The following is an 18,057-nucleotide window of genomic DNA, read 5'->3' on the forward strand; positions in this document are numbered from 1 at the left end:
TACTAAAAATACAAAAAATTAGCCCAGCATGGTGGCGGGCGCCTGTAGTCCCAGCTACTCGGGAGGCTGAGGCCAGAGAATGGCGTGAACTCGGGAGGCAGAGCTTGCAGTGAGCCCACATTGTGCCACTGGACTCCAGCCTAGGTGACAGAGCGAGACTTCGTCTCAAAAAAAAAAAAAAAAAAAAAAAAAAGATAAATAAATAAATAAAAACCCTTAATAAACGGGATGTAGAAGAAACATATCTTAACATAATAAAAACTATATGTAACAGACACTCAGTATCATATTGAACGGGGGAAAAGTGAAAGCTTTTCCTGAGAGATCTGGAACACGACAAGGATGACCACTTTCACTACTCTTATTCAGCATTGTACTGGAAGTCCTAGCTAGAGCAATCAGACAAGAGAAAGAAATAAAGGGCATCAAAAATTGAATGAAAGAAGTCAAATTATTCTTGTTAGCTGATGATATGATCTTTTATTTTGAAAAACCTAAGGACTCCACTGAAAAACTATTATAACTGAAAAACCAGTTCAGTAAAGTTGGAGGATACAAATCAACATACAAAAAACAATAATATTTCTATATGCCAACAGTGAACACTCTGAAAAAAATTAAAAATAATCCCATTTACAATAGCCACACTTAAATACATAAGAATTAACCAAACAAGTGAAAGATCTTTATAATGAAAGCTATAAAATATTGATGAAAGAAATTGAAGAAGACACCAAAAATGGAAAGATATTTCATGCTCATGGATTAGAAAAATCAGCATTGTTAAAATTTCCATACTACCCAAAGCAATCTACAGATTCAATGCAATCCCTATCAAAACACTAATGACATTTCTCACAGAAATAGAAAAAATAATTCTTAAATTTATATTAAACCTCAAAAGACCCACAATGACCAACTTTATCTTAAGCAAAAAGAACAAAACTGAAAGAATTGCATTACCTGACTTCAAATTATACTACAGAGGTAGAGTAATCAAAACAGGGTGGCACTGGCATAAAAAGAGACACATAGACCAATCGAAGGAATAGAGAACCCTGAAATAAATCCACATACCTGCAGTGAATTCATTTTCAACAAAAGTGTCATCAATTGACATTAGGGAAAAGAGTCTCTTCAATAAATAATGCTGGGAAAATTGGCTATCCATATGCAAGAGAATGAAACTAGACTTTGATCTCTCACCGTATAGAAAAAGCAAATCAAAATGGATTAAAAATAAGTCTGAGACCTCAAACTATGAAACTACTACAAGAAAACATTTGGGAAACTCTCCACATCAATCTGGGCAAAGATTTCGTGAGTAATACCCCACTAGCACAGGCAATCAAAGCAAAAATGGACAAATGGGATCACATCAAGCTTAAAAGCGTCTATACAGCAAAGGAAGCAATCAAAAAAGTGAAGGGCCAACCACAGAATACGAGAAAAAGTTTACAAGTTATCCATCTGACAAGAGATTAAGAACTGTAATATATATATAAGAAGCTAAAACAACTCTATAGGAAGAAGTCTAATAACCCAATCAAAATTAGGCACAAGATTCGAATAGATGTTTCTCAAAAGGAGTCATACAAATGACAAGCAGGCATATTAAAAGGTGCTCAGCATCATTGATCATTAGAAAAATGCAAATCAAAACTACAATGAGATATCATCTCGCCCCAGTTAAAATGGCTTATATCCAAAAGACAAGCGATAACAAATGCTGGCAAGAATGTGGAGAAAAGGGAACCCTTGTACACTGTTGGTGGGAATGTAAATTAGTACATCCACTATGGAGAACAGTTTGGAGGTTCCTCAAAAAGTTAAAAATAGAGCTACCATGTCCTTCAGCAATTCCACTGCTGGGTATATACCCCAAAGAAATGAAATCAGTACACCAAAGAGGTATCTGCACTCTCGTATTTGTTGCAGCACTGTTGACAATAGCTAAGATTTGGAAGCAACCTAAATGTCCATCAACAGATGAACAGAAAAGGAAAATGTAGTACATAAACACCATGGAGTACTATTCAGCCATAAAATAGAAAGAGATCCTGTCATTTGCAACAATACGAATGGAACTAACATCATTACGTTAAGTGAAATAAGCCACGCACAGGAAGACAAACATCACTTATTCTCATGTATTTGCAGAGTCTAAAAATGAAAACAATTGAATTCATGAACATAGAGACTAGAAGGAGAGCGACCAGAGGCTGAGAAGAGTAGTGGGCGGGGGTGGGGAGTAGGGGGAAAGTGGGGATAGTTAATCGATACAAAAAAGTAGTTAGAAAGAATGAATAAGTCCTACTATTTGCTAGCACAACAGGGTGACTTTAGTCAACAATAACCATACAGTTTTAAATAACTAAAACAGTATAATTGGATTGTTTGTAACACAAAGAATAAATGCTTAAGGGGCTGGAGACTCCATTCTCCATGATGTGATTATTACACATTGCATGCCTGTATCTAAATATCTCAGGTACTCTCTATATATATACATATATATATGTGTGTGTGTGTGTGTATACATATACACACACACACATACCTACTATGTACCATGAAAATTGAAAATTAAAAAATGATAAATAAGAAGAAAGTTGGCAAACTATTGTAAAAGGCAATGAAAAATGCTGTCACGTATTTCTAGAATAACAAAAATTAGAAAATTGCCTGTGAAAGTATTAACATGATGGAAAGAAACTGGGAGTGAGAAGGGCAGAACAAAAGGAGGTAGAGTGAATAAGAATTTTCAGCAACATCGACCAGATGGGTTTTGTTGGAAAACAGGGTCTCTGGAAGGAAAAAGCTACAGAGGGACACTACCTTCTATGTGGGAGGCTATGAATAGGAAGGATCAACGTTTAACATTGGGAAGGATTGCAGATGAAGGAAAAAAAAAAAAAACAAGAGAATTAGGAATTCAAGTAGAAACTTTCCAGAGTCAAGGAAACACACAGAAGAAACAATTCACCCGTCAGTGTGTAAAACTCAGTGAACCCTGGTCTAGAAAGTAAAGATAAATCTATTTGGCTCGGTCACGTGATGCGTCCATGTGAAACATGAAGGTTCCTGAAACACGAAAACTCCTGACAATGTCTCTAAGGGATCTTTACTACATTTTGCTTTAATAACCTTCCACAGAAAGAAATCCAGAAAAAGCCAAATCCCTTCATTTTATCCTGGGCCCTGCAAACCCTCCAAGGACTAAATCAAGAGAGTGACCTCCCCGACACACAGAGGAAGCCCGCATGTTTGGGGCTGTGTGCAGAGGAAGCAGCTGTTGCAGCAAAGACCCACTGGCCCAGTGCATGGGGAGGAGGTTTGTGTTCGAGGATGAAGCACTGTGAGAGGAGTACTATAATACTGCTGACAGTAATACACTGCCACATCTTCAGCCTGCAGGCCACTGATGGTGAGAGTGAAATCTGTCCCAGACCCGCTGCCACTGAATCGGTTAGGGACCCCGGATTCCCGAGTAGATGCCCAGTAAATGAGCAGCTTAGGAGCCTGTCCTGGTTTCTGCTGGTACCAGGCTAAGTAGTTCTTATTGTTGGAGCTGTATAAAAGACTCTGGCTGGACTTGCAGTTGATGGTGACCCTCTCTCCCAGAGACACAGCCAGGGAGTCTGGAGACTGGGTCATCACAATGTCCCCACAGGCACCTGTAATGGACAATGATTATACATAAACTTACACACGCTTTCTCATATATAATTGAAATATGTCATTTAAATGTGCTTTCTAGTAGTAGTATAAGTCAGCACATAATTGGATCCATATTGGAAATAGTCATTATTTCCAATCATATCTTAATTTTTTTTTTATTTCTACACAGATATGACTCTGAAAAGACTGTGGCACTTTTGAAATCCTCACCAGAGATCCAGAGCAACAGGGAAATGAAGACTTGGGTCTGTGACACCATCTTGCTGCCCCTGCCTGCCTGTTGTAGCTCAGTTCACAGTGCAAAGGTCCCGTTTATAAAATCCGAACAGCTGGTCATGGCCTGGAGGGGTCTATGCAAAAACGATCAGTAAGTACAAAAGCAAATTTCATGAGCAGTGGGTTGTGAAAGTATCCAATGTAAATCAAGAGCCAAAAATATCACCACAGAATATGTAACTCTATGAATAGAAAAGACAGAAGTCAACTTCGAAGCTCTAAAACTACAAACTTCTAGATGATCTAATGACTAGGACTACCTAGTAATTTTCAGAGGGGCATAAATGTTAAACACCTTGTGCATCATAGCAGAAGAGAAAGCATTCCCAATTTCTTAACTGCGTTTTACCTATATTAATCAGTAATATGCTGGCTTTTACCTGTGTTAATCAGTCATAATAAACAAATTCTCAATAAATTTTATTGATACTCTTCAATGCCTGCTCAGCAACATTTTCCAAAGGCAGCTCGGGATATTAAATAACTCATTACTTTCTATATGTTCCATTTGCTCACCTATATGTCCCAGTCTCCTTACAGATGTAATCAGTTATGGCCAATGATATAGGCATGGAAGTAACATACATCCCTTGCAGGTTGAGGCAGGAAAAAGAGCATATGGAATTTTCCTGTCTATCCTTTATCTACAGAAGCAACTTAAGAGGCCATGTGCTCCAAATGGTGCAAATACAAGATGGTAGAGCCTCTGTCTGCCTGGATCCTTGAGTGACTGCATGGCCCTTGTGAAGAATGTAGCAAGAGCAAGACATAAGCATTTGTTGGTGCTAGACCATGAGATTTGGGGCAATGGTATAACCTACTCTATTATGGATAATATAAATACATAAAAGACAGAAGAGAGAGAGAAGTGAGAGAAGACTGTGAGAGAAGTGAGTGAGAGAAGACTGTGTTTTGTTCATTTCCTATACTCCTATATCACCATGGGATCTTGTGCCTTCTGGCGATCACACTAATGTTCTATAGCTCCAAAGAAGAAAGCTCGCCTAACGTCTCCATTCCAATGACTTACAGACTAAAAGCCAAAAAGAATCATAGAAATTATCTATTGCATTATTTGATGTAAGGAAATATCTTAGAGGGCACAGATAGAAATGTCTTAACCCGGGTCACTTATTTAGTTTGTGGCAGAGCTGAGGTTAAAACCAGGCCTTTTAACTCCTAATTTTATGCTCTTTCCACCTTCTCACATCACTTCTCCAACCCAAAGTCTAGCAGAAAAGGCTAAAATAAGATACATGCACAAATCTGCTATTATAAGTCAGTGTATTTCATCAGACGCTTTAAGATGGGGCTTCTCATGGTTCACAATAAGCTGCAGAGGGAAGTGAATAACTATCTTCGTCTCCCCCACTGCTATTTGTGCAGTTTGAAGTTTATCTTTTAAATCATGTTTTCTTCTTATAGTAAATATTACAACTTGTGCCTTTTATGTGTGCGTAAATTTTAATATATTTTTTTTCCATGAAACATTCAAGTAAAATGGACACTCTAAAAAGATGTTTGATAAGGTTACATGGCTTCACATTTCCCCCTGTTACACTATCTTGTGGAGCTACAGATTCACCTCACCCAAATTTGAGAAAAATAATCAAGAAAATGACTCACATTAGTAATGAGACCAAGTCCATAAGCAGTCATGTCATCAGCGCACGCTGCAGCCTCGTGCTGACGAGCATGTTTTGGGCGTATCCCTGGACTAGTTTAGTGACATGATCAAGGGTACATTTTCCACCTGCATAGCCCCATCCTGGATCTACAGCCTTCCCTGTGTCTTTGTGAGCAACCTAGTGTGAACTCAGAGTGTCAGAGACAGATCTCAATTAATTCAGAAAGTTTATTTTCCCAAGGTTAAGGCGAAGCCCATCATAAAGTTTCCGGAGGTCCTGACTGTACGTGCCCAAGATGGTCGGGGCACAGCTTGGTGTTATACATTTTAGGGAGACAAGAAACATCAATCATTGTGTATAAGATGTACATCACTTCGGTCTGGAAAGGCGTGACAACTCGAGGCAGGGAAGGGGGCTTCCTGATGGGGTTGCATTATTTTGAGTCTCTGATCAGCCTTTCACTGAATATACAATTCACATATGAAAGGTGGGTAGAGAAATACCCATCTATGCTTTAGTCCGGCTTATTGAAACAATAGGGCAGAAGAAGCAATGCATATGCATTTGTCTGAAGTGAACAGAGGGATGACTTTGAGTTCAGTCCTTTCTTTGTCCACAAGGAATTTCCTTGTGGGAAAATTGTGAGGGAGCTATGTAGCTTTTTATTTTTGTAGCTATCTTATTTAGGAATAAAATGTGAGGCAGGTTTGCCTGATGCAGTTCCCAACTTGACTTTCCTTTTTGGCTTAGTGATTTTGGGGTCCTGAGGTTTATTTTTTTCTTTCACATTAGTATAACTACTTTTCTTTCTCTAATTCTTTTTCTAGTTGTATGTGTTACAGCTGACTTACGTTACTTGCAAAAAGAATTCTGACTAACGCACCATCCAACTAGAAGGTAATTCTATCATACGATGATAACGAATCCTCCAGAATCTAGTAAACAGAATTGTCTGCAAAACAGGTGGGTGCCTTCTTGGGGAATTTCTCATGACAATAGATGGCAACTGGTCAAAGGATTTATGACCGGACTGAGCTCTCTTTTATCTCTTCTGTTACTCACCAAGACCTATTAGGGTTTGTACTCCACAGGGACCCTAGTTTCTAACTTCTAGGGTTAAACGGTCCACTCACAGGCCCACCACACCACACCCTCCTGACATCTGGTGAACAGCAATAAAATTGTTTCTTATTCTGAAAATGCTCCAATATTTCCACCATCCCCAGAAAGGCAGTGGAGGAGGAGAGAAAATGAATCGTTCCATTAGAGGACACAATATCTATTATATTATTCTCGGCCTTTGAGATACCTTACAAAACAAATACAAAAAAAAAGTCCCAATTTAACCTCTTTTAATAATCTTTACAAACCAGAACATACCTCCTTTCTTAATAGCAGTCAAGAGGCCCAGTGGCAGCTGTGGTGAAAAGTGTCAGATTCTGGTCATGTTTCAAAGGTAGAAAAAAATAGCATTTGTTAACATATCGGATGTGAGGCATGGGAGAAATGCGAAATCAAGGTGGTTGCAAGTGCTTGAACCTGAGCAACTAGAGAATTTGGAAGGACATTTTCTGAGGCAGGGAAGGCAGGTGGGAATCAGGGCTTAGAGTTGAACATATTAGACATTTGAGATACCTGCTAGACCTCTAACTGGTAATATCCCTTGGACAGGTGGATGAATATATGTGATTCTGGAGTTCGGAGAAATAGTCTGGGCTGAAGATGCAAATTTGGGAAACAGGTCAAGGTTACTAGGCAATGAGTTAAATCAATGAAGGCAGACTGGGCCCTCGTAGGTAACCCAACAAGCAGAGGTCAAAGAGATGAGAAGAAACCATCACAGGAGACTTAGAAGCAGTGGTCAGGGAAGAAGGAGTTGAACCAAGGAAGTGGTATCCCAGAGCCAACACAATAAGGATTTCTTTTCTGTTTACAAATGTAAAATTAAAACGTTTAATAAAAAGAAAATTTACTTTTAGGGTTGGTTGTTATTAAGTGGTCCAAACGCTGCCTCATTTGTAGGATCAGAACTCTGCCATGGCGGTAGAAAATTTGGAAGATTACTCCTTAAAAGGGGTGGGCACTGCTGCGCTCTGCTGGTCAAGTTTATGCACTGCAAATTCCAAGGACGATTGCTCGTCAGCCTTTCTCCTTTAAAATAGCTCAGACTGTACAAGCTGGAAAGAACCTCACAAGACATTCCTTCCCACATTTGCATTTGACTTATGGGAAGTGCAGGTTCAGCCAGAAAAGTTGTGTGCAAGGCCGATTATGTAAGTTCATCAGACCTGATTCTTAGGGCTCTTCCCATTGTTTCGAGCCTCCCTCCCATTCACTTCTCTCTCATGCGCGACCAAGTATACAGCACAAGAGTAGCTACTCTGCACTTTATAGCAACTCCACTGGCACTCTGATGTTCTTTAATTACAAGCTTTATGACAGTGCTTCTCAACCCGCTCCACTGCCTCCACCTAGTGGCAGAAAGAAGAAAATATGTGTAACTCAGGAGTCTGTTCTCAAAGCTCTGGGGTACCATTTCTTCAAAGTCTTGAGCTTGTTTTTGTTTGTATTTGTTTTTGTATTTATTTATTTATTTGTTTTAGAGACAAGGTCTCGCACTGCACTCTAACCTGGGCGACGGAGCGAGACAATTCAGGATCTATCTAGTGAATAAAGAGATGCCAGTAATGACTGTTTTATATTGTGCCTGTAGCGCATTAGAGGGATAATTTGATTCTGTTCTGCTTTCGAATGAATGGCTCACTGTAACCTCCAACCCCCGGGCTCAGGCGATCCTCCTACCTCAGCTTCTCCAGTAGTTGAGCTTGATTTATTTTAAATTTTCATAAAATTTTGGCATTTCTTTCCGCAATACGGCCATGTGTGCTTTACTATAAAATATTTTCATCACAAAATTTACATCGTTGGAAATCCCCATAAAGCAGTTTGAGAAACACAACCCAAGAAAGCAGAACAGACTCAAATTATCCCTCAAATCCCCCTTAGCCACAAATATAAAACAGTCCCTGGCTGGGTGTGTTGGCTCACACCTGTAATCTCAAGAATTTGGGAGGCCAAGGCGGGTGGATCACTTGAGGTCAGGAGTTCAAGACCAGCCTGGCCAACATGGTGAAACCACGTCCCTATTAAAAATACAAAATTATCCAGGAGTGGTGGCAGGCACTTGTAATCCCAGCTACTTGGGAGGTTGAGGCAGGAGAATCGCTTGAACCCAGGAGGTGGAGGTTGCAGTGAGCCAAGATTGTACCAATGCACTCCAGCCTGCGCAACAGGGTGAGACTTCCATCTTTAAAAAAAAATTTAAATAAATAAAATACAGTAAAATAAAGCAGTCCCTATTAATATCTCTTTATTCACTAAATAGACCCGGAATTGACTTAAATTCTGATTTTTTTTTTCATCATGGATTTTTTGCATTAATTTTGATTGCTTAAATATTGCATTAAAATATTCTTTATCTTGACTATTGAGTTTGGGGGACCTCCTTAAATTTTATGACCAAGGCAATGCCTCATTCACCTCACCATAGTCTGGGCCACATATCAGGGGCTCCAATAGCAAGCAACATGACTGTTGAACAGCTAAGACTTCTGTCTTTACTGTGAAGACCAGATGGGCCCTGCAAACGGTGTAATCTGTACATGAAAATGCACGAGATTCTAACTACAACTAGGAACAAAAGACTGATGATGAAGTCCCAGGCCTCCAAGCCCCAGCTTCTTGAAGGGAAAGAGCACCCCAGGTTCTGACCAGAGGCCAGAGTCATAATGAAGATGGAATGTGAGCTTGACATGGAAGGGGTGGTAGAACCTGACTCAGTAATGAAGAGGCTTTAGGTCCTGAAGGAAGAGCTCAGTACATTCAAAGATTAGAAGGGAGGTTCCAGTCATAGGAGCAGGGAAGGAGAGAAGGCCCAATAAGAAACACAGTTAGACAGGAGGGAGGGGTCGGGGCAAAATCATACTGGAAACATCTAGAGAGCTCATAAAAGTCGCAGTGCCCAGTCCCCACATGGACCAGGCTCCTCAGAATCTCTAGGCATCAATTTGGGCACCAGCAGTTTTCAATGTTCTCCAGGAGTTTCTATGCACAGTAGCCAAGGGTGAGAACCACAGATGTTGGCCTAGGGATCATGACAATGAGTTTCTAAGTGCAATAAGAAACTTTCAGAGAGTTTAAGCAGTGGAATAACTTGGTTTGTTTCTTGTTTGTGATTTTTAAAGATCAGTCTGGTTACCGTGTGTAAGACAATAATCCAGGAAACCTGTTGCTCATGAACCACGTATCTGTAAATTTGCTTCCCCTGTAACTGGATCTAACCAACAAAAATTAGTACTTACCAAGAAATTACATGCCCAGGGATTGTGCTAAGTAATTCATAAACATTATTTTATTTACTCCTCACAGCAAGTTTATAAGAGAAATGTTATTATTTCCACATTTCTGATGAGAAATTCGAGCCTTGGGGAAAGTTAAGTAATTTACCTAATGTCATACCTAGTTCATAAGATGCAGAGTTAGGATTCTAATTCCATGTCTAAGTTGATGCTCCATTGAACATACCACGCCTCCAACTAGGAAGAAACATGCTGACCAGAGGATGCCGTCATCAAGTTTACAGGATGGTTAGATTTCTAGGCACAGACGAATAAATCAACATGTTGGTGTGCAATAGTAGAATCTATCCAGCTCTGAAATTGCATTCAAGGGTTCGTGAGCACACAAGCATAAAAGTGTGCCCTCAGCTCTGCTAGCTTCATCAAGGTGAATACTTAGGAGGCCACCCTCTGAGACCACCAGATGGACAGTCCACCTGATTCCCAAGCCACATACCAGCTTTACCATCTGATGCTCTCTATTCACATTCAACATTTATACAAGAAATAGTCATATAGATCCTTTTCCATAGACAGTACTGGGGAAATTGAATTGCCATATGCAGAGGAATGGAACTAGACCTCTATCTCTCACCAAATACAAAAGTTAACTCAAGATGGATTAAAGACTTACATATAAGACCTGTAACTACAAAAACACTAGAAGAAAACCTAAGGAAAATGCTTCTGGAATTGATCTAGGCAAAGAATTCAGAACTAAGATATCAAAAGCACAGGCACAAAAACAAAAATAGATAAACAGGACTTAATTTAACTAGAAAGCTTCTGAACAGCAAGAGAAATAATCAATAGAGTGAATGATCTGCAGAATGCGTGAAAATATTTGCAAACTGTGCATCCTACAGGGAACTAATGTCTAGAATTTATAAGGAACTCAAACATTTCAAGAACAACAACAACAAAATAACCCCACCAAAAAGTGGGCAAAGGACACGAATAGACATTTTTCTTTTTTTTTTTTTTTTTTTTTTTTTTTTGTTGTTGTTGAGACAGAGTCTCGCTTTGTCGCCCAGACTGGAGTGCAGTGGCCGGATCTCAGCTCACTGCAAGCTCCGCCTCCCGGGTTCACGCCATTCTCCTGCCTCAGCATCCCGAGTAGCTGGGACTACAGATGCCCGCCACCTCGCCCGGCTGGGTTTTTTTTTTGTATTTTTTAGTAGAGACGGGGTTTCACCGTGTTAGCCAGGATGGTCTCGATCTCCTGACCTTGTGATCCGCCCGTCTCGGCCTCCCAAAGTGCTGGGATTACAGGCTTGAGCCACCGCGCCCGGCCCACGAATAGACATTTTTCAAAGGAAGGTATATGATATGGTTTGGCTCTGTGTCCCCACCCAAATCTCACCTTAAATTCTAATAATCCCCACATATTATGGAAGGGACCTGGTGGGAGGTAATTGAATCATGAGGGCAGGTTTATCCCATGCTGTTCTCATGATACTGAATAAGTCCTATGAGATCTGATGATTTTATAAAAGGGAGTTCCCCTGCACACACTCTCTTGCCTGCCTCCATGTAAGATGTGCCTTTGCTTCTCCTTTGCCTTCTGCCATGATTGTGAGGCCTCCCCAGCCATGTGGAACTGAGTCAATTAAACCACTTTTTCTTTATAAATTACCCAATCTTGGGTATGTCTTTATTAGCAGCGTAAGAACAGACTAAAACAGTATACAAATGGCCAAGAAGCATACAAAAAACAAAATGTTCAAATCACTAATCACTAGAGAATTGCAAGTTAAAACTACAATGAGATATTATCTTACAGCAGTCAGAATGGCTATTAATAAAACACCAAAAAATAACATGTTGGCAAGGATGCAGAGAAAGGCGAATACTTGTACACTATTAGTGGGAATGTAAATTAGTACAGCTTCTATGAAAAACCCTACGGAGATTTCTCAAAGAACTAAAAATAGAACTACCATGTGATTCAGCATTAACACTACTGCGTATCTACCCAAAGGGAAATAAATTATTATATAAAAAAGATATCTGCACTCACATGTTTATCGCAGCCATATTCACAATAGCAAAGATATGGAATCAACCCAAGTGTCCATCAACAGATGATTGGATAAAGAAAACATGATGTGTGTGTGTGTGTGTGTGTGTGTGTGTGTATACATACCACAATGACATACTATTCAGCTATAAAGAAAGAATGAAATCATGTCTTTTGCAGCAATGTGGTTGGAACTGGAGGCCATTATCTTAAGTGGATAATTCAGAAACAGAAGGTCAAATGTCACATATTCTCACTTATAAGTGGGAGCTAAATAATGTGTACACATGGACATAGAGTGTGGTGTGATAAACACTGGAGATTGAGATGGGTGGAAGGGTCGGGGAGGTTGAGTGATGAGAAAATACTAAATGGATACAATGTACATGATTCAGGTGATAGATACACTAAAAGCCCAGACTTCACCACTACACCATATAGCTATGTTGCAAAATTGCACCTGTACCACCTAAATTTATACAAGTAAAAATAAAGTCATACGAATTATGTTTTTTATTCTCTATGAAATTACTACTAAGAGTATTATCCAATGCAGTTTCTATGCAATGCCCACAATATTATCTTTTTAGCAGCTCCTATGCAATGCCCCAAGTTAGAAATTGTCTTCAACTTTTATCCCAGGAAAACCTTCAGTCACACTTAGAAACTAGAATTTTTTCCCCTAGACGAAAATTATGTAACTTAACACATTATCTTCATTTAGTCAGTTTCCAAGAAGCTCAGAACCAGATTTTGTGATCAATCAAAAACTGGTTATTTTAAGTGAGGTTTACTGAGGTATAAATTACAATAAAAGCCACCCTTTCGTGTATATTTCTATAAGTTTTGGCAAATGCATAGCTCTGAAACCACAACCACATTCAAGATATAAGACAGGTCAATTACCCTTTAACGTCCCTTTGTGCTCCTTCCTTCACCCCCAGCCCCTGACAATCACTGGTTTTTGTCTGATCCAATCGTTTGCCTCTTCCTTAATGTCATATAAATGGAGCCATGCAGTGTGAAGCCTTTTGAGTCTGACTTTGTTCACTTAGGAGAATGCATTTGAGATTCATCCATGCTGTTTCATATATCACTAGTTCACTGTCTTTTGTTGAGTAGTATTCCATTTTGTGGATATGCCACAGATCATTTATCTAGTTAACAATTTAAAGACATTAGGTCATTTCTAATTCTTGGCTGCTAAGAATAAAGTTGCTGTAAGCTTTTCAATGCAGGTTTTTGTGTGAACTCAGGATTTCATTTCACTTGGGTAAATTCCTAGCTTTGGGACTGCTGAGTCATCTGGTAGGTGCGTGTTGAACTTTATAAGAAACTGCCAAACTGTTTTCCAAAGTGGCTGTGCTATTTTGCACTCCCATCAGCAGTGTGTGAGGGTTCCACTTGCTCGAGCCTAGTATTGTAACTTCATTATATACCTTCTTTGATGACATATCCTTTCAAATTTTTGGTCAAGTTTTTATTGGGGTGTTGTTACTATGGACTATGAGAGTTCTTTGTATATTCTGCATACGATTTCTTTCTCACATTTGTGTTTTATGAATGTGTTCTCCCAATATATGGCGCCTTTTATTTTCTTAATGTGCCATTTGAAGAGCAGAAGTTTAAATTTTACGATGTCCAAATTATCTTTTTTCTTTTCTTTTCTAGATCAAAATAGGGGTTGATTTTGATTACCACTGTTATTTTATCTCAATTTGAATTTCTATTTTTACTTTTATTTTTCTAATTTCTTTGTAAATTTTTAATTAAACCCAAATATTTTAGGGGAAAGAGGCAAGATAGAAATAGTCTAACTTGGCCATAAATTTTAGAGTCATATTCTTTTGCCAAGAAAGGAAACTAGCTCTCTTACATTGATTGTTTAATTTCAGACTTCACTACTTTATAAGGATGCCCAAATTATAGGCTTTAAAAAAAATCCAAACAGGGTTTCAGAAAGAATAACTTTTCCACAACAACACAAAAAATGATTCCACCATAAGTTGGTCCAGTGACAGGGTCTATATTATTTTCTATATATCAAATTCTACAACTGGTTCTTAAAGCTATTGTATATAACCTAAGTTAAAATACAATGGTATTAGTTGATAAGACATTTTATCATCTATGAAATGTTGCCTGTTGTCATAACTAGAAAATCTTTTAAAATATGGAGCTCTTTTCATAGATTGAACTATGCCACTTAAAAGCTGGGTAAAAAGAATGACAGAATAATATTTATGTTTATCATATAAGGTTTTAAAGTAAATTCCAAGTAGGTTTTGCAAATATGTATGTATGAAAATACTGATTTAAATTTCAGATAAAAGGAGACTTTGAGAAAGAGAGAAAGGCCAAATGATTTTATAATTGTAATAAGTTCATAGGTTTATGGGGATTTTATGTAGTTTTCTACCTAACTTCTCTATAAGACTTTAGTGAATCACTTAGAATTTTAAAAATAATTTATTATTACTCTGTACCTATTCTTTACTCTGCAAATCTTACCATGCCCTTTTGTCTAAAAGCAATAAAATCTGACCTGTGTCATTGCTTTTGTTACTTAGCAAGCACAATGATCCATTAGGCCTGTGTAGGCTCATGGTTTATACAACACTGCCATCTGCTGACAGAGTGTGACAGTCACAGTCAGCAACGTGAAACCACTTTATTTTCATTTTCAATGTTTATAGGAACATTCAACCATTTATGAATATACACAAATAGTAAAACGAACCCTAGGCTTCACAAATTAACATTTTGCCAATCTTGTTTCAACTACCGCCCCCCAACCAATTACTGTTCCCTCACCCTCTCACACACAGACGCTGGTAGTATTTTTCAGTCAATCATTAATATATTGCCAACTGACAAGGACTTTTAAAAAATAACCACCATTCTATTATGATTTCTAGCATAATGGAGAGTGATTCCTTAATATCCAATACCCATTTCTTATTCAAATTTCCTTGATTGTCTTCAAACTGTTTCTACCCTAAGTTTGCTTAAATCAAAGTCCAGCTCCTGTTAAACATATGGTTAAGTTTTACCAAAACCTAAGAAATAAATAAATAAATACCTATGTTTTTTCCAATTCCAGGGAATAGTGAAAGAGGGTAAATGCCATTATTTAGAAACATAAATCACATCATAGGGCTAAAATTAGCTTGAAGTCAAAATTGAAGACTGAAAATGAAAAAGAAAGGTACAGACTAAACTTATTTAAAAACTTCAATGCAGAACTCTAAGAGAAAATATTGGAAAGGTGTACCAGTATTCATTATTCAGTATTCATCCGTATTCACTCAGCTATATGTAGTTGAAATCTAACTAGATGAACTTGATCAGATAAAGAGGTATATTTTTCCCACCAACACTGACTCTGGAGGCAGGTGTTTCAGAACTAGACAGCTGCTGCAGGACCCATGTCCTTTCCCTGCCTGCTTCTCCACTCTAGCTTGTGACTTTCATCCTGTAAGATGGTGCTTCTGCCAAGTTCCAGACAGAAGAAGACAGAACACAAAGAATAAATAAGCAGCATTGCTTCTGTCAATCAAGCAAAATTTTTCCAGAAATGCACAAGAGATTTCAGATTATGTCTCAACAGTCCTAACTGAAAAGGAGCTGAGGAATTAGATTTTTGGCTGGGACACTGTTGCCCTGTAAAAAATTGGGATTCTGTTATTAAAGAATAAGAAGAGGGAAGAAAGATTGAAAACTTCTATGCAATAGCAAAAAAAATAAGCAACTCAATAAAAAAGTGGGCATACCTTAAGAACAGGCAATTCACAACAGATGAGACCCCAATAGCCATGATCAACCACATGAGTGATCAGAAAACACAAATATGTATTTTAAACCAAAAATGAAATATAATGTGTTGCCCATTTGACTGGAAAAAAATGAAAAACCTGATAATATCAAGTATTGGAGAGGATGTAGATTGAGGAAACTCCATGGAGGAGCTATCATTGCAAATGTGGGGATGTAAACTTAATACATGAATTTGAGGCCAATTTGTAAATTGAAAAATGCACACACCCTGCAACCAAGAAGTACCCCCTAGCAATATTTTTGAAAAGACAAAAACGTTATGTAAATGGAATCATGCAATATGTGACCGTTATACTCAGCATAATGCCCCTCAGATCCATTCAAGTCACGTGTATCAAGAGCTCACTATTTTATTTTTTATGTTTTTTAGAGACAGAGTCTCACTCTGTCACACAGGGTGGAGTGCAGTGGTGAGATCATCGCTCACTGCAGCCTCGAACTCCTAGGCTCAAGCATCCTCCTGCCTCAGCCTCCCAAGTAGCTAGGACTACAGGCACGGGACACAACACACAGCTAAATTTTTATTTATTTTTTTTTAGAGACATGGTCTCACTATGTTGCCCACGCTGGTCTCAGATTCCTAGGTCAAGCGATTCTCCCACCTCTACTTCACAAAGTGCTGGAATTATAGGTATGAACCACTGTGACCAACTCACTACTTTTTAGTACTAATATTCCATGGCATGGATGTACCACAGTTTGTCTTACCATTAATCTATTGTAGGACATTTTGACTGATTCTAGTTTTTGTTAACACAAATAAAACCGCTATAAATAGTTGTGTACTGTATACGTTTTTGTGCTGACGTAAGTTTTCATTTTTCTGGGATAAGTTTTCATTTCTTTGGGCTTTTGCTGTATTCTTGATATTATAATATGTTGCATCTTCAGTTTTATTCTATTCAATATATAATTGTTTCTTTTCCTTGAAACCTCCCATGGATTGTTTAGAAGTGTGTTGTTTTGTTTCCAAGGGTTTGGCATTTTCCCCATTATTTTTCTATTATTGATGTACAGTTTGATTCCAGGTGGTCAGAGAACACACTCCGTGTGATTTCAATTCTATTGAATTTGTTGAGGTTTGTTACATGGCCCAGTATATGGCAATTTTGGTATATGTTCCATGGGCACTTGAATGTGAATTCTGCTGGTGCTTGTTGGAGTTTTCTAGCAATGTTGATTTATGATCTTACTCATTGATGGTGTTGTTGAGTTTGATGTGTCCTTATGATGGCAGCTTTAACATTCTTGTCAGATAATTCTAACATCTCTGTCATGTCAGTATTAACACCTCTTACTTGTCTCATTAAGGCTGAGATTTTCCTGGTTCTCCTGGTTCCTGGTGGGATGTGTGGTTGTCAGTTGAAATCTGGACTTTGGAGTATTGTGTTACGAGGCTTTGTATCTCGTTTAAACTCATCTCAGCGGACTTCCTCTTTTGAGACTCAGGAAGGAGAAGTTAGGGTTTTTGTCATGGTGTATGAATGGAGCAGAGCAGTTACTGCCTAAGAATTGTTTTACTGGGCTTCCTCTTTCTTTCTCCTTTGACTAGAGAGAGCCAGCTTTTATTAGGGCTTTTTGTCTGTCTGGGCATTTTGGTGTTTCCGGGTTGACAAACTTCTCCAGAACCAAGTCTGGAATGGATGAGGCAAAAAGAAACCCCGGGGAATGCACTGCTGGGTCGCTCCTTGGGTCCCAGTATTCCTAACTGGTCTGCCTTCTTCTCTCCACCCTTCAGAGTCTTTGTAAGTTTGCTTTAAGTGCAATGTCCAGGGTTTTTATATTACTTGAGAGAAATAGGTAAAAATAATTCTACTCCATCTTTCAGGAAGTAAAAGCCCCTTGTGTATTTTTTTAAACTTTCAAAAACAAAACAAAAAGCAGCTGCAACAATAAAGAAGCTAGTAACACCCTTGGTGGGAAATTCAAGCCCAAATACACATTTTAAGTTTGGCTAGCCAGTGAGAACATCAGAATAGTTCAGGCTTTAAACAAATTATATTTATGATTACGCATATACTAAAAGCTGAAGTCATCTTATATTTACTAAGCACCTATTTTGTTCTTGTTAGGAAGACACAATGCCATTCCCTGGGAAATGTGGCCTGGCAGCTGGACCTGAGCCACCCAGCCACTAGAGCACAGAACAGTACCCTGCCCCAGCCACCCCTCAAGACAGGATCCTTTCTCTGGGAACTGTAGGTAACAACGAAAGAAG

General features: G+C 38.6%; 1 protein-coding gene and 1 gene segment (V, D, J or C); one reads left to right on the forward strand and one right to left on the reverse strand.

Annotated features, from left to right (window-relative positions):
* The window catches only part of LOC102116898 (immunoglobulin kappa variable 2-30), a 970,872-nt gene that overhangs the window by 938,603 nt on the left and 14,212 nt on the right, over positions 1 to 18,057 (forward strand). The window lies entirely within an intron of this gene.
* On the reverse strand, positions 3,220 to 3,970 carry LOC107127070 (immunoglobulin kappa variable 4-1-like). The segment is given in 2 exon segments: positions 3,220 to 3,677; positions 3,892 to 3,970. Coding segments are annotated over 2 exon segments (507 nt in total).

Source organism: Macaca fascicularis, chromosome 13 (assembly GCF_037993035.2).
Source record: "Macaca fascicularis isolate 582-1 chromosome 13, T2T-MFA8v1.1".
In the NCBI taxonomy this organism is placed as follows: Eukaryota; Metazoa; Chordata; class Mammalia; order Primates; family Cercopithecidae; genus Macaca; species Macaca fascicularis.